Source organism: Pongo pygmaeus, chromosome 22, assembly GCF_028885625.2.
Source record: "Pongo pygmaeus isolate AG05252 chromosome 22, NHGRI_mPonPyg2-v2.0_pri, whole genome shotgun sequence".
Lineage (NCBI taxonomy): Eukaryota > Metazoa > Chordata > Mammalia > Primates > Hominidae > Pongo > Pongo pygmaeus.
In genome coordinates, this window is record NC_072395.2 from 46,959,355 (window position 1) to 46,979,604 (window position 20,250).

At 38.3% G+C, this 20,250-nt stretch overlaps 2 protein-coding genes across 2 annotated transcripts in view; both read left to right on the top strand.

The window, feature by feature from the left end:
- MRPS6 (mitochondrial ribosomal protein S6) overlaps positions 1-20,250 on the top strand; it is a 68,267-nt gene that overhangs the window by 18,721 nt on the left and 29,296 nt on the right. The window lies entirely within an intron of this gene.
- Positions 2,770-14,080, top strand: SLC5A3 (solute carrier family 5 member 3). Its single transcript, XM_054468328.2, has one exon. The coding sequence runs from the start codon at positions 3,103-3,105 to the stop codon at positions 5,257-5,259; it is 2,157 nt and encodes a 718-aa protein (XP_054324303.1). The 5' UTR covers positions 2,770-3,102; the 3' UTR covers positions 5,260-14,080.

The window sequence follows — 20,250 nt, forward strand, 5'->3', positions numbered from 1 at the left end:
CATATATGTATAACATACTGTATGTTCAGAACCATTTTTAAGGAATGTAGTTTATCTCTTGAAAGACTGAAATTCAAGGCTGTGACTATGACTAGAGTGTAAAATATAGCTGTATTGCATTATAGTATTTTACATATTTCTACAAACCAAATTGACCTGTTTTTGGTTTTGTTTTTCCTTTTCCAGTCTTTACCAGGTGCTGGTCTCTGCATGTATTTTGTTTAAGTTGGAAAAATCTAGAAACCTATCCACAGACTGGTATGGTATCCAGTGAGAAGGGAGCTGTCCGCAGTGGCTTTGAAGGATCTGAGGAAGCCTAGGCGGAAAGTTGAGAATTCAGCCTTGAGCTAGTGTTAGGCTACTCTCTGCTACTTCTCCTGTGGGCTAGTGTTAGGCTACTCTCTGCTACCTCTCCTGTGGGCAGAGCAACTTTACTAGAGAAGTTAGGAGTTAGGGCTAGCATGAGAACTTCATGCAGTTTGAGCATTCATCAGGCAGCAGAATATAGCTTCTATATCTACCTTGCATAAATCAGATTTGACAGTGAAGAACAATGTTACTGATAGTAACAGTGCTTCCCAGTGATTGAGGAAGTGATTTTCTTTTTCAGCACTTTGTTCTCTGAACAAATGGGCTGCAGCAGCTACTATGACACATAACCCACCCTATTTCCCTGCCCAGATGAAACCAGAAATACCCACTGTGTTTTTCTCTCCCTTCTTTGGAAAGCACGTGGTTGCTACTGCCATTGGGAAGAGTGATACCTGATTAGCCAGGTAGCCTTCTGAAAATTGAAACAAGTGGCCTGAGGATGACTTGGATGGCTGTTGGGTAGCAGAGAGCCCTGGAGGCAGGGTTTCATAACTGGGAACAGCAGTTTTTATTGTAATTGACACAGCAGTTTTCATTGTAATTGACAAGCTTCCCTTATGCAGAAACATTTAACGATACCCTTTTAAATAATGTTTACTAGTCATCTGATTAGATTTTATTAAAAATTTAGATGATTCTTCCTACATAATGTCAAAGCATTTGTTTAAAAACTTGAAAGTTTTTGGGGGTGGGTTAGGTGGTCATAGAAATATGATCATCTTCAGGATTTGGCAGGTATGAAGTGATACAAACCTCAACTTTTAAGATTTTTTTTTTTTTTTTTTTTTTTTTTGCTTTTCTCTGGCAATCTTATTTATGCCAGCCATTGATACTTAGAAAGGATTTAAATCACTTTTCATAGCATAATTATCGTAGTGCTTAATGCTTTAAAAAGGCATGCAGATGGGATTGAGACATTTCTATCCAGGCAGTTTTTTTTTGCATTAGACCTAAGAACCTAATTTTGTAGGGCAGTAGTCTCTAGGCATTATGTTTAGCTCCTTTTGTCAGTGAGAAGTGTGTTGTAAAGTTTCTAATACTGTGGTCTGTTTTGAACAGTTTTGAGAAGACGTAGCTTTAGTATAATTTATAGGACTTAAAAGGAAAATGCCTAGATTCATCAGAAAAAGCATGGAAAAACATTCTACTCTGAGGTTGCCTTATTGGAAAAGGAGAAATCATTTAGAAGTTAATGTGTGGAAGGCATTAGGTTGAATAAAAATGTTTTTCGTATTGATTTGTCAGCTGCAAGTACAATTAACTGAAAATTTAGTATTTGTCTCTTTTTCAGGAGAAAAACCATCAAATTTTAATACATTTAATTTTAGGTAAATTTAAATGTCTGTTTTGCAGAGTGATTATCTTAATCCAGAACTGAAAAATTCCTGATGGTCCTACTGAAGATTTATCTAATGGTCAACAAATGTCTGTTTTGTTGAGGTTTGGCGGACATAATAAATCATTTTTTAGTGTTCAGAAAACTTCTCTCCTCCTCCCTGTTTTCTCTGCTTCCTATACCCTTCAACAAAAAGCATTAAAAGGAAAAAATAATAAAATCACACCTTTAGTCAGTGCCGTTATCCTCTCAGAGGTTCTTTTGGAAATACTGCCTGATGAAAAGGAAGAGAAGGAAATTACCTCTTTTAAAGTTTTCTTTTTATCTTCTTGCAGCATCTTCTAACTAGCAGAAATAATACAATTTTTGAGTTGTTTTGTAAGTTGGATATTTCTAGTTTTGTGTGGAATGTCATGTTTCCCATTAGGGCAGGGGGCATCTCACAAGTTCTAGGTTACTGTATGACAACTATATCCATTTACTGGAGTTTAAGAAGCTTTATAACAATACATTTCCAGAGACTGGGCAGTACTTGGTTTTCTGTATTTAAATTTTCTGAGGGTGGATGATAACATCTAGTAAACACCACCTGCCTGTTCCATCCAGGACCCTAACTGGCCATAAAGTTAGCCCCAAACTCTTAGGATTCATAGTATTTTAAGATTTCATTTTTGTGCCCTTATTATGAATATAATTAGTGTTTTCTACCCTTTAGGGTGCTTTAAGATCTTAGTACCTGTTCCAATCTGAGACTACCACAGTAAGACAAGAAAGGGCAATGCTGTGGTAGGCAGTTAGCTGCTGAAGTTAGGCCACTTAGTTATGAGGTTGATGAATTTTTGTCCTTAGTTCAAAATGATAATATTCTCACTGACATAAGTATCAGCTGTGATCATATAGATTGCTCTTTCCTGTGGAACTGAAGTGTATTTAAACATTTTTTTTTCTTTTTATAAAGAATGTCTTGTTGCGCCGTGTTTGCTAGACTGAAAGTTTCCTCATCACGTGGTGAGACCCTCCTCTAATTCAATCTTTGTCTTTTGTCTTTGCTGCCTTGCAGGGTTGGTACAGTAGGCTTCACTAGACTTAGCTGCAACTCAGAATTTCTCCTCCAGCACCTGAGTAAATGCTGATGGTCTTGTGGAGAGTGGATTAAGAGTACGAGCTAAGTTCTCAATCCCAATTAAGAAGCGGAAAATTTAAACTGTCTTCTTCAAAGTTTATCACAACCACCACCATCAAGACAGCAAACCAAAGGACAAAGACTTTGACCTGCTGTGTTGCTCTGTGTAGTCCAGTTCACGTATGGTTTACAGACTTGGCTGGGGTTACTAAAAATAAATAAAAAGTTGGACACTTCTGTCATTGGACGCTATTATTCACAAGTTACCAGAATGAGAGCTGTACTGGACACAGCAGACATTGCCATAGTGGCCCTGTATTTTATCCTGGTCATGTGCATTGGTTTTTTTGCCATGTGGAAATCTAATAGAAGCACCGTGAGTGGATACTTCCTGGCGGGGCGCTCTATGACCTGGGTAGCAATTGGTGCCTCTCTGTTTGTGAGCAATATTGGGAGTGAGCACTTCATTGGGCTGGCAGGATCTGGAGCTGCAAGTGGATTTGCAGTGGGCGCATGGGAATTCAATGCCTTACTGCTTTTACAACTTCTGGGATGGGTTTTCATCCCAATTTACATCCGGTCAGGGGTATATACCATGCCTGAATACTTGTCCAAGCGATTTGGTGGCCATAGGATTCAGGTCTATTTTGCAGCCTTGTCTCTGATTCTCTATATTTTCACCAAGCTCTCGGTGGATCTGTATTCGGGTGCCCTTTTTATCCAGGAGTCTTTGGGTTGGAATCTTTATGTGTCTGTCATCCTGCTCATTGGCATGACTGCTTTGCTGACTGTCACCGGAGGCCTTGTTGCAGTGATCTACACAGACACTCTACAGGCTCTGCTTATGATCATTGGGGCACTTACACTTATGATTATTAGCATAATGGAGATTGGCGGGTTTGAGGAAGTTAAGAGAAGGTACATGTTGGCCTCACCCGATGTCACTTCCATCTTATTGACATACAACCTTTCCAACACAAATTCTTGTAATGTCTACCCTAAGAAAGAAGCCCTGAAAATGCTGCGGAATCCAACAGATGAAGATGTTCCTTGGCCTGGATTCATTCTTGGGCAGACCCCAGCTTCAGTATGGTACTGGTGTGCTGACCAAGTCATCGTGCAGAGGGTCCTTGCAGCCAAAAACATTGCTCATGCCAAAGGCTCTACTCTTATGGCTGGCTTCTTAAAGCTCCTGCCAATGTTTATCATAGTTGTCCCAGGAATGATTTCCAGGATACTGTTTACTGATGATATAGCTTGCATCAACCCAGAGCACTGCATGCTAGTGTGTGGAAGCAGAGCTGGTTGCTCCAATATTGCTTACCCACGCCTGGTGATGAAGCTGGTTCCTGTGGGCCTTCGGGGCTTAATGATGGCAGTGATGATTGCAGCTCTGATGAGTGACTTGGACTCTATCTTTAACAGTGCCAGTACCATATTCACCCTCGATGTGTACAAACTTATCCGCAAGAGCGCAAGCTCCCGGGAGTTAATGATTGTGGGGAGGATATTTGTGGCATTTATGGTGGTGATCAGCATAGCATGGGTGCCAATCATCGTGGAGATGCAAGGAGGCCAGATGTACCTTTACATTCAGGAGGTAGCAGATTACCTGACACCCCCAGTGGCAGCCTTATTCCTGCTGGCAATTTTCTGGAAGCGCTGCAATGAACAAGGGGCTTTCTATGGTGGAATGGCTGGCTTTGTTCTTGGAGCAGTCCGTTTGATACTGGCCTTTGCCTACCGTGCCCCAGAATGTGACCAACCTGATAATAGGCCGGGCTTCATCAAAGACGTCCATTATATGTATGTGGCCACAGGATTGTTTTGGGTCACGGGACTCATTACTGTAATTGTGAGCCTTCTCACGCCACCTCCCACGAAGGAACAGATTCGAACCACCACCTTTTGGTCTAAGAAGAACCTGGTGGTGAAGGAGAGCTGCTCCCCGAAAGAGGAACCGTACAAAATGCAAGAAAAGAGCATTCTGAGATGCAGTGAGAATAATGAGACCATCAACCACATCATTCCCAACGGGAAATCTGAAGACAGCATTAAGGGCCTTCAGCCTGAAGATGTTAATCTGTTGGTAACCTGCAGAGAGGAGGGCAACCCAGTGGCATCCTTAGGTCATTCAGAGGCAGAAACACCAGTTGACGCTTACTCCAATGGGCAAGCAGCTCTCATGGGTGAGAAAGAGAGAAAGAAAGAAACGGAGGATGGAGGTCGGTACTGGAAGTTCATAGACTGGTTTTGTGGCTTTAAAAGTAAGAGCCTCAGCAAGAGGAGTCTCAGAGACCTGATGGAGGAGGAGGCTGTTTGTTTACAGATGCTAGAAGAGACTCGGCAAGTTAAAATAATACTAAATATTGGACTTTTTGCTGTGTGTTCGCTTGGAATTTTCATGTTTGTTTATTTCTCCTTATGAACTTAAGGATATGGTGAGACACTAACTTAAGACGATACTGACTGGTCTTTGGGGAAAAAAAGTTATGTAACTGTTGCATCTCTCAGGCATTGTTTACGCTGTAGGTTTTAGCCAAATTTTACTTAGCAGAAAATCATCTATTTACAAGACTTTATTTTCCCAGAGATGGATGAAAGTAAATCTTCAACTTAAGTGAAGCAAAACTTAACAGACTGAATTGTGCAAATGTGGTTTTAAATTTTGCATACCAAAGTAAGGAGAGACCAGTTATTCTCACAGAGCACTTAGAGCAGAATATATGTTAAGTTACTATGAATTAAGGTATACTGTCTGCACTGCCAAGTCTTGGCAGACCTTACCCTGAAGTAGAAGATTTGCTCATTTCTAAATTTTTTTTCTGTCTCTGTAATCCCTCCTACCATTAAGAAAAACTTATTTCTCAGACATTGTACAATCAGTTATGTACTGAAAATCGAATGTGCTTGTGTGATACTTGTTTCAGGACAAGTTCGTTTGCCAGGTTCATTTTGTTAGCATGAGCCTACGGATTCTGATTGCCAAAAGAAAGAATGTTTTCCTGTAGGTATTTTTGTACCATCAGTATATGGAATGTTAGGGAAAAACTTTGTTCCAGTTCCTTTTTTTTTTCTTTCTACTTTCGAGTTTAAGTCAACCATACTGAAATGACCAACAAGTCTGCCTGTAAAGTTACATGTCATGATTGTACTGTTAAATGATTATGGGGGAGAAAATGAAGTAAATGTTGCTGATGATCCCCATATTTATTGATCATATTAAGGTTGTTCATATAGTTTGGAAATGACCAGCCCCCTAAGCAGTGTTTGATTAACTTATGCTAATCAGATGATTACTCATATATTCTGCTAATTTTCTAGCTTTGTTCTTGTTATTTGGAAAAATTGTTAGCCAAATGCCTTCCTAAGTGGATCCAGTTGGAAGATATGTCCAGAAACCTGAAGAAAAATTGACGCTGCCTTTGTGTGCTGGATTGCTCTACTTGATTAGATCATGATATATCAAGGTTGAATTTTTAGAGGGAAAATTTAATTCTGATATCTTATTGCATCCTTGATAAGTTTTTCCCTGATTTTTTTTTTTCCTCAAAAGACTTTCCATCTGTACACAGCCTCTACATTTTTGTTATAGTGACTTAGAGCATGAGGATGTTTCAGTGCAAACTGGCCATCGGTAACAGAAAACTCAGTGCATACTTTGCTGTTGTTAGGTTGTCAATATAGTCTTTCTGTAGGATGGATAACATGTTTGAGAGGTGCCAAACAAGAACTTTTGGGGTTAGTAGTGTGTCTTGTGGAGGGTATTACAGGACTGTTTAATTATAGGACTCTAACTTGACATGGCTTGGCACCCACTTGCAGCTAGTGGGTACAGGGTACAAAAGATGTTAGAGACGAGCTCTACAGATTACGTACTCCTGTGTCTTTGTATGCTCCACACTGTCCTTTGTCCTCCATGAAAGATGAAGGAAGCAAATTATGTATGTACTTTCTTTGACTTTCTTTAATCTCTGATACTTTTTAGATTGCATGATTTTACTAGGCTTGTATTTAGGGAAGTTACTTTCATAAATACTTTTGTAGATTTTGAATCAAAACTCAGTCTTTTTAATTTTTTTGTAGTCTATAAACTAGTTTCATTATGATAGACTTGATTAGTCCAAAGTTAATTTTAGAAATTATCAGGTAGCATAGTGTCTTCCCATGATCAGGAGGCTTTCTGATGGACTGAGTCTGTAAATGAAAAAATAATTTATGTATGAATAGCATGTATTTCTGAAGAGCTTAGAGTGCCTTGTAGAATTTTTTTCTCAATTTTATTCTTGAGGTTTATAATTTGGGGGCCAAATAGAGCTCATCCTTTTCTTGTTTGGAAGTTGAGGCTGCGACATGTCCAAGGTTATGAAGTCTTATTTGGGAAGAACAGAAACCAGGTCTCCAAATCTGGACTCATGGTTTGTTCAGATGTGTCTCGACAAATGGTTGTCAATGTTTTGTCCTATTTTTTCAAAGGAACTGTTCTTCCTTTGGGACAACCTTTTGGTGTTTGGGAAAGTAATAAGATCTTGGATTTTTCAAATTAACATTAAGTTGTGAGAACTAAAATTTTCTTTGAACCACACTACTGTGTAATTCAGTGATAATTGACATATTGGCTGGGCAGCCTGTCTCTTCCATATCCAGTGTAAATGAATAGGAGGTGTTTGTGGTTTTTTTTTTCTCCCTTTATTTAACATTGAGTCCTAGTAGTTTGGAGAATTAGGGTCCCTCTATCTCCTTTCTGCTCTTGTCTTAGTAAGATACATAAGGTACATCATCTTGTGTCTTTGTGTATATAGCAGTAGGTCAAGTTTAGAGTACTAAAGTCTGTAAATAAGGAATGACTATTAGCATATTCATTAGAATTGTTTATTCTTGCCAGTATAAACATCATTTTATTTAGACTAAAGTCCCTGAAGCTTGTCTTTCTTATTGCTTCCCAGTAATAGATAATGTGCTCAAGTAAGTTTGTGAATTGCTGATTGCAGCTTCATTCAGGGACCAGTCTTCAATCTATATTTCATTAGAATGATTGTTCCTGGCATGATACATGGACTGTCTTAAGCTAGCAAAATGTTCATACTTTACACTGACTAAATGGGTCCTAAATGATGACATTGGTCTTTAGACATTAACGTGTATATTTTTATATTAGCTCAAGCTAAGGTTCAGAATTGAAGATTGATATTGACTAGAATAGCTAAAAGTAAAAATGAGGTGAGGACACTGGTCTTGGAAGGTAGAGAAAAATAAATGTCTTACCAGGTGTTAATGGTATCCCCAGTTCTTAGACTTTTGTCTTCTCAGGCAATTTCCATCCCAAGATCTGATGAGAAGGGCATATTACATTGGTATGCAGGATGATTATTGCGTATTTTGTGGGACCTCTAATTTCCCTGGTCATCTTTCAGAATATTCTGTTCTGCCACCCCCAGAGAGTAAACACTTGAGCCGATTTCTTCTTCCCCAGCTGTTCTTTCCTGGGGGTAATTATGCTTTGTCTTTAGATGAGAGAACATCAAGCAATAGCAGTGGTGCTGTGTCCTTTGGCCTAAATTCAATAGATCTGATCTCCTAGGGCTTCCTTTTCACTTGGCTCAAAGGATCCATTGTCTTTTGGCACAAAGAGGCTGGCCAGGGTCATGTAGCCATAGCTCTTAGGGATGATACCTCAAGAAATTAGCTGGGACCCATCACTCTGTGAAACTTCACATTTTAAGAACTGAGTTGAGGGGGTTGTTATGCGCTTCTGTAACCTGAGGCTAAGCAAGAGGTTAAGTCTTGTGAGAGCCAATAGAGTGTGTCTGTATTCGTAGTCCATGGCTTATTTTCTTTATAGTGGGCATATGGATCTTCCCCTCTGACTTTGAATATCATTTGGTGTAGCCTATGGATTATTTTCATTCTTTACCACCAAATAAAGCGGCTTATTAGCTACTCAGTTACTTGCTATTCAAAGGTTAGGTCTTCCCTGTTCCTGCTTGGCAGTGTTAAAGCTTACAGGGTTACCTTATGTTGATTCCCCTGGCTCATTTTCATCAGAGGCATGATGACTGGAAAGGGATCACATGGGTCGTTGGTGGTGACACCTCACTATTTCCTAGGTTTGGGTAGAGAGATGTATACAAGACCTTTCCTGTTAAATTATGTGACTACAGAGACTTGCCAGGACAAAATTTTTCTAAGAAATCAGAAAAGTGGATTAAGTGAGATAAGTACCTGGGTGACACAGACATTAGCCTGTTGGTAAAAGACAACAAATATTAGCTTAAAATCTGCATATGTAGAATCATTTTCATTAGATTGTAGAGCTTGAAGCACCTTGGCTCTCAGCTACTTTAAACTCCTCCCCATATAAATTAGGGCACCAATAAATAAGTTTCAGTTTTTTAAACCCTGGTTTGATGTTAAGCATTATAAAGTACAAAGTTTGTTAACACAGTAGAGATAATTTAGTAGAAAAATGCTTTGAGGCTTCAGTATTTGTAAGATTTTGCATTAGCCAGATGCTAGGTTGTTGAAGGCATTTTAGTGTTGATAATAGCCTGAGCAGACTTCTTTACAGATGGGATATATTTTTATATGTGTATATGCCCACTTACCATTCAGAGAGACTGGTCTTTGTCTTCCTTCACATTGCTGTGTCAGTTCTACACCTAGTCTTTTCAGCACTTAGCAAATTCAAATTTTGATTTTTTTGTCAGCTTAGTTCACTTTAAGGCATATTGGCATGGTATGTGAAAGTGACATTTTGCCCCAGTATTGAGGACTTTTAGATCCAAATAATGATTCATTAAATATAATTATGTTTTAAGTATACTGAATTTCTATTAGCTTAAAATGTTAATTCTCAGGAATGATTTTCTCACACTATGTGTTGGCTAATAATAAAAGCACTATTTTATTCTCAAAACTCCTTTTTCAAAAATTAGGGAGAGAGCAGTAGTGATCATTTATGTGAGCCCCTTTGAAATGATGGTGTCAGAGTGCAGAGAAACAATGGAGTTTTGATGCCAAAAAGGTTTTTTTGCAGTAAAAGTAAAAATTTGGAATTAGTTGGCATATAGAGGAACCCTTTTGTACTGGAAGGTATGAGGCTGGATTGTGAAAAAGTAATCTTTCGATTGCTAGACTTGGTTAACTTAGGGCTGCAAATCTTTTTCTTCTATCAAGGTCACTTAATATGGAATGTTTTTGTCAGACTGTCCTCTGTTGGAATACTTTAGCTGTTCAGCTACTTTGACTCCTCGGAGAGAATTTAGTTAAGGTTCAAAGTAATTAACCGGCTTTGCCAGTGGTGAGTCCCACACCATTATTCACTTAGTAGTCATATAAATGTTTTTATTTAAACTCCTCTCTCTCCAGTGCTGAGAATAAGGCTTTAAATTACTGATTCACCTTGAAAGGAATGTTGTGAGAATTGATGTAATTTGTGTTTTTGTTTCCATCTAAACTTCTTTATAAAAAGGGGGATTAGTTTTTTGTTTTGGGGTAAGTACCTAATTTATCTGGTAATCAGCAACCCTAACCATTGGCGTATAGTCTTTCACTCAGAAATAAACAAAAATTGTTTGGTATATCTGTATCATTGCTAATCTTGTGCACTTTACTTTTTGGGCAGTACCATACATAGTCTGAGGCTGTTGACTTAAACCAGTAACCTTACTTTATGTAATGACTCTTAAATTCGGTTACTTGGGTTCACAGCTTGCTTGAAGAGAAAGGATGCTAGAATAAAGTAAGCAGCTGAAGAGCGAGCAAATCAAGACAAAACACAGTGGTCTCAGATTTTTCATAGTGTAGGAACAGTGGTTTTGCTCTATACCACCGAAAAGCACTATAACATAATTGTTGCCCATGATACTGAAGTTCTTCCCCTCACTTCTAGGTTGTTTACATTCAGAGCTCTATCAATAAGAGGAATACATATTACAGTGAATTTGACAACAGCACAAGTTGGCAGTAGCTATCCCCAACCTAATTTATCTTGGTAAATTCACCCTGTTTCCTAGTGCTGCTGGATAAAAGAGTGTTTAATTTTTATTGCTCTTGGACAGAGTAGTCTAGATAAGTTTTCAGTTTATCAACATAGCCTAGACTTCTGTAAGTGGAATGTTCATTAGTAACTCATCTTTTTGTTGTTATAATTGGAAACAGAAACGAGGCTTATTGCTATTGTAGAAATCCCAAACTGGCAAAGGCCAGTATATATGGTATTCCATAATATAACCAGCTTTTGAAATTTATGTGTTTGGATTAGTGCCTTCTGGTTACCAGTATTGACTCTGCTAGTTTGCACCTTTCTGTTCTTAACAAAAATTTGTATTTGTTATTCCTCTTAAATTTTGTCATAACTAGTGAAGGAAGTAAAAAAAAAAAAAATGCATTATGCAGCCTAAATGTTGTTTCTTTTATATCCATAATTAAAAACTTAAAGTTACTTATGTTCTGTGATCTTAATTTTGTTGTGTTTCCATTGTAGGTTGATAGGTATATCTGAGAACAGGTATGTGACAACAGTTTATATTCCATGATAGAAAGCTAAAGTCCATAGAAAGCACAAAATCGTGTTCACACATTAGTGTATCCACACATAGAAAGCACAAGACTAATAGTATTCTCTGTATCCCACAAGTGCCAGTCATAAAGGCCACCAGGTATTTGTCTCAGAGTTTCTATGAGGACTACAGTATTGATAAGCCCAAGACAATGCGGTATCTAAAATGGTCCTAATGGTGAGGGATCCAAAGGAATAATCTCAATAAGTTTGTACCACATTGATGGAGGGAGAGAATATAAATGTCAAGAATGCCAAAATTATATTTGGGGGTTACTAGCTAAAATGGGGTTTGAAGGCTTTTTACCGCAACTTGAAACGAGAAACAGGGATGGATGTCTAGGTTTTTGATGGGTGGAACAGGTGACACATTTCTGCTTTAAGCTGTAGTGTCATTGGGGTTTTTTGTAAAAAATCTTAAATCTTTTAAGAAATATTACCTCTTAACAGTGCCCCCCCAAACATGCAGAAAGTCATACTTTAACAGGGCAAATACTACTTGTCTTTGATTTTTTTTGTGTACGTTTGTATGTGAGAGATGAAGTTACCTTTATTTTTTTCCTATACTTGACTGTGCTTTATTTTAATAAAGGATAATTTGATCTGAGTGTTCTGAGCATCAGACTAATTCTGAAGCATATTTACTAGAGGAGCTACTTTTCTTTTCACAATGGGATGGAGAGGATTCTTTCACTTGTCCCATTAACCCTCTTCTAGTCTAGATGAGATGAAATCTGTTAATGTGTGTGCAGAAGAAAACGTATGTTCTTCTACTCAGCATTGCCCTTTTCCACCTCCTCACTTCACCTCCGAGTAGCTTGTTTATCAAGAATGAATGAATGTCTTTGTCTTAAATTTTGCCCATGTGTTAAAAGATGTAATTCTCAGAATGGGAGAGAAATGACTATCTTTGTTCCTACTCTTTCATATAATTATCTTTTTAGGGAAAGACTTGGTCAACTCTGATATATCTAGAAGGAAGACTATATCTGGTGTAGACTAATATGAAATGTTTTAGAAGAGTTAACTTGAACACTTTGAGGGAGAGATTATTCTTGCCGGCAAAAAGCTAGCCAGGAATGAGCCCGCCACATTATTTGAGAATATCAAACCTCAGGCCTGGAGGGATGAGGGGAAGAAGAGTACCAGAAATGCAGGAAAGAGAAGTTTGAGGAACATCCTTGGCTTAGCAACATGTGATAATGCAAAGCTGTTATAACCTGTTAATCCTACATACTATGTGTTCTGTACCTTTACATGTTTTTAAATTTAAGATAGTTTGTAAGAACTGTACAAAAAAATGCTTCTGGAGATTTCTTCGGCAGAAATGCCTTTCATTTATAATTTCATGGAGAACTGCTTTAATTAGCCTAGGTGAAAAGTAGTCCTAGCAGTGTAAATATGTATAATTAGAGTTTTCTAATTTCACTGTGAGATCTCTAACTTTTGAGTGGCAAACAGATCAAGTCTTTTTGCTCATAGACTTTTCTGTGGGGTTGTTAAAATGCAAAAGCTTTATTTTTTTTAATAATGCCATACTCCATTAGTGTCAGATGATGGTATGGAATTTGTTCCCTTGCTTTCCCCCACTGTTACTGCTTCAGTTTATAGATTGCCAGCAGAGTTCAGAAATAGAGCAGGGATTTACCCGTTCTTTGCTTGGACATCCCATTTTCTTTTGTCCAGACCCATGTTGGCAATCACGTATGAACTGTGTTACACTTCTCAGTGCTTTTTTTTTCTTTTTGATAAGATGGATATCAAAAATAGTTGCTGTGCAAAAGTTAGTAGTCTTCTTCAAGAAGAAAACCAATTCTTTTTCTAATAATATCCTGTGAAATTGCTTCATTCATTCATTTATTTTTAAGCCAAATGTCAGCAGAGTGCTGCTGCTTTTATCTAGTAATTTTGATATGTAAGTATTAATGCATTTTTAAAAGATGTCTACATTGAAAAATGTTCTTCCCAGTGTCCTGCTTATGATGCTTTGTTCAGATTTTTTGTAAGAGACCAGTTAGTACACTGGGGGTGTGTATTGTGTACATGTGTTATTTTAGTTAGGCATTGTAGACCAAATGTGATTATAAATAAAGTTGATGAACATTAATTTTGTTATTAGTGAGTTTTTTGAATTGTAAATGGATTTCCAGTTTACCCTCTGTTGTCCACAGCTTTTTTAATTTTAAGGTTTGACTAATTGGATCCATCTCATTGTACAGTGTTTTAGTTGCAAGCAGAAAGTAGAATTTGGTATAAAGCAGGTTATTTCTATATTGAAAGGAGTACAGTTGAAATTGTAGATTTAAGATTGTTAAAATAATGACAATTCTAACTTGTCTATTCTAACCTACTGTGTACAATCTGATTTTTTAAAATTGTAAACATGTATGATCTTGGTTTCATGTGTTTTTGAAAGTGTTATTGTTTAAAAAATGAAAAAAAGCATATCTGCTAAAGAGCTGTCAGTTTTCATTACTGACTCTGTAAAATACACTGTTCTTTGTGTACTGTGTGTTATTTTGCCAGCTGCTGCATTAGCCTTCAAAAGTATTTGGAAACTTAAGATGAACTACATTTCTTGCAAAGTACATTCCTTTCTGTGGTATTTTGTCCTGTAACTGAAGTATAGTAATTATTTTATGGAAATGTTAGCAATTCTGTACCAACTTTGAATAAAATGAAAAATTTATATTTCTGTGACTAAGTATTTTCAGTATGAACACCACCACAATGTAGTGTTCTGGGTCTCAGAGTTGAAGAAGAGTTTGTACCTCAGTTTCTTTTGCCCTTGGCCCATGAATGGTTTCCAGTGCCCCTACCAATTTTTGTCATTTTTAATCTTTGTAAACACTGACTCACACGTATTGACTGAGAATAGGATTATATGTAAAACAGAGTAAATTAAAATATTCTTAATTTTTTCACTTCTAATTTTGAAATTTCAAGTTATAGGAAAGTTGTTAAGAATGGAATGAGGAATTTAGGACTTGACTTCATCCAGGCTCACCAGGGATTAACATACTGCCTGCCACATTGGCTTTGCCATTCTTCTGAAGCATAAATATTTTTTCTGAACCATTTGAGATACTATTTGCAGACATCGTTCCCCTTTACTCCCTGAGTACTTTGTATGTGTATTTCTTAAGAACAGTCACTCATAATTATCAAACTGGACAGAAACAGTGATTTTGAATCAAAAGACTATTCAAATATTCCTGGGTCCACTAATGTCTTTATAGCAGCTTTTCCTCCCCTTTCAGAAGCCAGTTCATTGCATTTAGCTTTTATGTCTTTTGCCACCTTTAATCTGGATCACTTCTTGGATTTTGTCTTTCACGGTATTGACTTTTTTTTTTTTTTGGCAGTTGGGGGGAAATGTGACTTGCTCTGTCACCCAGGCTGGAATGCAGTGGTGCGATCTTGGCTCACTGCAGCCTCTGTCTCCCGAGTTCAAGCAATTCTCGTGCCTCAGCCTCTTGAGTAGCTGGGATTACAGGCATGCACCACCACACCTGGCTAATTTTTGTACTTTTAGTAGAGGTATGGTTTTGCCGTGTTGGCCAGGCTGGTCTTGAGCTCCTGACCTCAGGTGATCCACCTGCCTCGGCTTCCCAAAGTGCTGGGATTACAGGTGTGAGCCACTGCCCATCCGGTATTGACATTTTTAAAGTAATACAGGCCAATCATTTTGTGACTGTCCCTTTTCAGTTTGGGTTTATCTGTTCCCTCATGATTAGATTCACACTATGCCTTTTTGGCAGAAATAGAAAAGTGATGCTACATACCTAAAGCTTCACATTACGAGGCATTGGATGTGTTGTCCCATTATCGATGATACTAACTTTGATCTTGGTTAAGGTGGTGTCTACCAGGTTTCTCCAGTGTTACTATTTTTTCCCTTTGGTAATATGTAATTAGTGGGGGGGTACTTAAAAACCATGTAAATAACCTATTTCTCATCAAACTTGAACCCCTAGTTTTAGCATTCATTTATCTATGAATCTTGCCTGAGGTGTTACTGTAATGGCTATTTTCTAGCCTTTTTTTGATGGGGAGGATACTGTACTCAAGAGCTTCCCCTTTTCCCGTTCATTTGTCAGTATGAACTCCTGGATTATTTTGTTCAGTGAGTTATTCATTACCGTCATTATTTTGCTCATATGTTTCCAGACTTAGCTGGTTTCTTTTATCAATGGTTTCTTTGTCCTTTGTGACGTTTCCATCAATTCTTGAGTGCTTTGCATTTTCCAGCACAGTAAGATGTTCTGGGTACACCATGTCATTTCCCTGCCTCAGTCTGGGGATTGGGCATTTAGTAGAGTGGCTTGGAGTACTCACTGCTGTAGGGGTATCATGACTTCTGGGCCCTTTCAGTGTACAGAACTAGAAAATACACAGAGTCACATGTCTTATAATGGTGTTTCAGTGAACAATGGACGACATATATGATGGTGGTCCTATAAAATAATGGAGCTGAAAAGTTTCTATAGCCTAGTGACCTTGTAACATACCATAACACGTTACTCCTGTTGATGGTGGTGCTGATGTAAACAAACTCTGCTGCCAGGGATATAAAAGTGTACAGTAATGTCTTAAGCTTTCACATTCACTAACCACTCACCCAAAGCAACTTCAGTCTTGCCAGCTCCATTCATGGTAAGTGCTCTTTATGGGTATACCATTTTTTATCTTTTATACCGTATTTTGACTAGATCTTTTCTATGTTTAGATGCTCAAGTACTTACCGTTGTTGTGCAGTTACCTACAGTATTCCCTGCAGTAACCGTGTGGGTTTGTAGTCTAGGAACAGTAGGCTACACCACATAGCCTAGGTGTGTAGTAGGGCACACCTTCTAGGTGTGCGGAAGTACACTTTATGATTGTACAAAACAAAACTGCCTAACGACACATTTCTCAGAACATGTTCCTGTTGCTAACTGTGCACACCTACAGATGCCTCCAGTTCTAAACCAACACGAGTGGTTTCTTTTTTGCCTTCCCTCGGTGTTTGTATTTCTCTTCTCCAGCAGTGAGAAATCTGATAATACTGATGCAACTCATTTTGTTGAATCCTGTAAACACCTTAGAATTAATTTTTGCATGGACAGAGTCTTTATTCTACCTTGTATTTGTTTGCAAGTTTGGCTGAATGTAGAATTCTAGGTTAGAAAGCACTTTCCTTCAGAAATTTGAAATCATAAGACCATAGGAATTTTCTAGCCTCTAGCCTCTGTGCTCTAAAATTTCAGTTAGGTGCCTTGACAAAAGTTTTTCTTGGACAGTACTGGCCCTTGGTGGGTCCTTTCAGTACGGCAGCTCCGCACTGGGACTGTGATTCTCCCTGCTCTCTCCTGCTTAGAGCCCCTTTTGTTTAGCTCTTGGACCTCTGGACTGATAGACTTAGTTTCATGCCTTTGCTCTTAATTTTCATCTCTTTTTGCTCTTTCTAAGGCAGTTTCTAAACTTTATCTTCCAACCCTTCTGTTGAAAAAGAATAAAATTTCTGTCGAGTTTTTCAATTTTAAGAGCTCTTTTGTTCCCAAAATCTTTTTTTATAGTCTCTCATTCTTGTCTTATATCTTGTATCTTCTCATCTCTGAAGGTACTGTCGTCTTCCACTCCCGCTTTATTTACTTCAAGATAGTTTTTTTTCTGTGTTAATCTTCCATGTTAAAGGCTTTTCTCTGATATATGCTGATCTGCTTATTTTTAATAGGGTGGAGCATGCTGGCATCACGATTGGGCCCGCAACTGCCTGGCTGTGTGTTGGGTTAAGTCCTGCAATATCTTTAGAATAAGTCAGGCTTTCCAAAGAAAGTTTTGAGTTTTAAACTGAAGGATAAAAGGCCTTTTGCCATGACAGTGAGAGCCAAGTGGGGAAAGAACACAGGGGCCACATCATTCACAGCCTGCATTTTTTTCCTTAATCTCTTTGGTACAGTACTACCATTTAGAGCTGTGCCTGTGCCCTCCAATGCAGAGCCCTCTTTTTTATCTGCCACAGAGTATAAACCTTCAAATATGCATCTCAGGATCCAACTAGTCCTTAAACTTTTGACCAATTGTATTTATTTTAGTGTCACTTCACCCCCATTTCCCAGAGGTGCCGAGTGTTGGTATGGTTGATTCTTAGTTTTTCCCATTGTTGATTTTCTACTTCTACTTCCTTTCTTTCAAAATGTTATTGCTAATGTTTCTTCTCGTATTCTTGTAAGGTTGTACCTGAAAAAAAATCCTGCACAATATGTGCATCAAAACATCACATTGTTTACCTTGAATATATATCATTTTTATTTGACAATCATACCTCTGTAAAGCTGAAAAAAATCTCTTTACAGTAGTTCTAGTAGGTTTTCAGGTGGGGGCATAATTAGGTGCTTGTGTTGAATCCTCTGGGTTGCCTGGAAATTCTGGTACTCACCCTTTAACCTTTTGAAGGTTGAAATTTCAGAGCCTATTGTCCATTTCTGCCCTTCCCTGAGATAACATGTTGCCTGCCAGAAGCAGAGTTGGAGTTTTAAAGTTCTGCTTATTTCTAAGAGCTAAACGATGAAAATTGTTCACATTTCAAAGGGGCCTTAAAAGCTGTGTAGTTGGCTGGGCATAGTGGCTCATGCCTGTAATTCCAGCACTTTTGGGAGGCTGAGGCTGGTGGATCACTTGAGCCCAGGAGTTCGAGACCAGCTTGGGCAACATAGCGAAACCCCATATCTACAAAATACACAAAAGTTAGCCACGTGTGTTGTTGCACACCTGTAGTCCCAGCTACTCAAGAGGCCGGCTACTCAAGAGGCCGAGGCAGAAGGATTGCTTGAGCCTGGAAGGTCGAAGTTACAGTGAGCTACTGTTGTGCCACTGTACTCCAGCCTAGGCAACAGAGTGAGATCCTGTCTCATTAAAAAAAAAAAAAAAAAAAAAAAAAAAAGGCCGTATAGGTGATTCTTTTATACAATGTGTATTGATTACCACCCATCAAAGCTATTTTATTGTGAGTTTTAACATATTCCATAAAATGACACATGTACAGTGTAGTAAACACAGTTATTTGTGGTAGTTATGTTTTGTAAATTTACCTCAAATGCTGCATGAGTGAATTCTGAATCATTGCCCCTTGCGTTAGATTCCTTCCAGTGTATGGTCATGTCATTTTTGTCAATACATGTTTGTCAATCAGTACATGACCTTGCTTCATGTGTGTTTCTCTTTAAAGACACCATAGTTACTAATTGTTGATAACATTGCTAACAGTGATAACATTGTGCTCAAGACCAATAGCGCTAGAACTCATGCCTGCATGAAGCTTATCTAGCACAAATTTTCTCCCTAAGGCACATCACATCCTTATGCTTAGGAACACTAGACAGCCCTTCAGCACTGCACTTGGGAGCCATTTTAAACAATGAAATGACCCCCAGAAAGCACACACGCAAAAAAACATGGTACTAAATAGATGGCCAAAGGACCCTTGTTTATGATATGTGAGCTGAAACGAGGGTGGAACATGGCCTTTGTCTACCTCAGCTGGGAATGTGTGCAATAGGTGACTGCAGACTGCAGTTTTCCACCACACTGTGCATGTGTGCATATCTACAGGTGACTGCAGTATTGCTGGGAGTATTGATTTGGGGGCTACAAATAAATTTTAGCAAGTAGGCAAATTGGCATATATGGATTCCATGAGTAATGAGAATCACTTGGAATTGTGAAGCAAATATCTATGTAACCACCACCCATAAGAAATAGAACATTACCAGCACCACCACCCCCTTCCTGCCAAGGAGGCTCATTCCACTTTCAGAAAGTTCTAAACTTTAAAGGGTTTTCTGATTGACCTTAAATCTGTCTCTGGCTTTTACTCCCAAGTTCTGCCTCTGAAGTGTTATCCCCTCCCCCACTTTTATTTGAAGAGAAGTGTTGAAGATAAATGTATTCTGAAGTCTCAAAATCAGACATCATGTTCTTCACTCTCTGGGTGTATAGCACAGGGCATAGATTTCAGACCCTTCACTATCTTGCTCTTCTGTTTTTTCCTCTGGCTAACTTCGAGGCAGTTGAGGTTCCTTTTCATATGTGGCCTCCATGTTTCAGTAATTGAGGAGAGACACTGCTAATAATGCAACAAAATGAGAGCCACCATTCCCTAGGGCTTGCCCCCTTCCAAGTCTAGTTTGGAATCTCACTGGCACACCCTAAGGTAGGCCCCCTGTAAAGTCCTGTTGTCTCTTCATAGGAGTTTCTGACTCTTTCCAGCTTTCCATGGCTTTTCAGAGTTGAGGTTTTTTTGTTGCTGTATTGTTGTTCCCCATATGCTTCAGGAGTTGAACATCCATTGGGTTTTGTATTTTAATCCCAAGAATTGTTAGAAGTTTGGATGCACTGTTAAGTGTTTCTGCCTGTGCCTTAGACGTTGTTTCTGTCTTTTGTCTTATTTCTAGTTATTTTACTCTGCATCTCTCCTTTTGACTAGTGGGATGTGCATTAACTTCATTATGCATCTCTGTCTTTCAAAAAATATTCTGTTTTCCTCTTTGCAGTGAAGATCTTTTAAATTTTATGACTCAGTATAATCTTTTCTTCCTTTCTAGTTATATTAAGTACAGTTAGCAACTTTTATTTCTCAATTCTCCATTTATTCTTTGACTAGTCATCAAACATTTATTGAACGTGTATTGTAAGCCAAGTTCTTTGGACCTCCAGCATCTAATAACCATGAGTAAGAAGCAACTTGAAGAGGTTTAAGGATAGGACAGACTCCTAAATAGTTAACATTTGCAAGATGTATGTGGAATGCGAGCGATACCTATGGGGTTACAGAAGAAAGGCACGTTTATAGAAAGTAGCTGGATCTTTTTGAAAAAA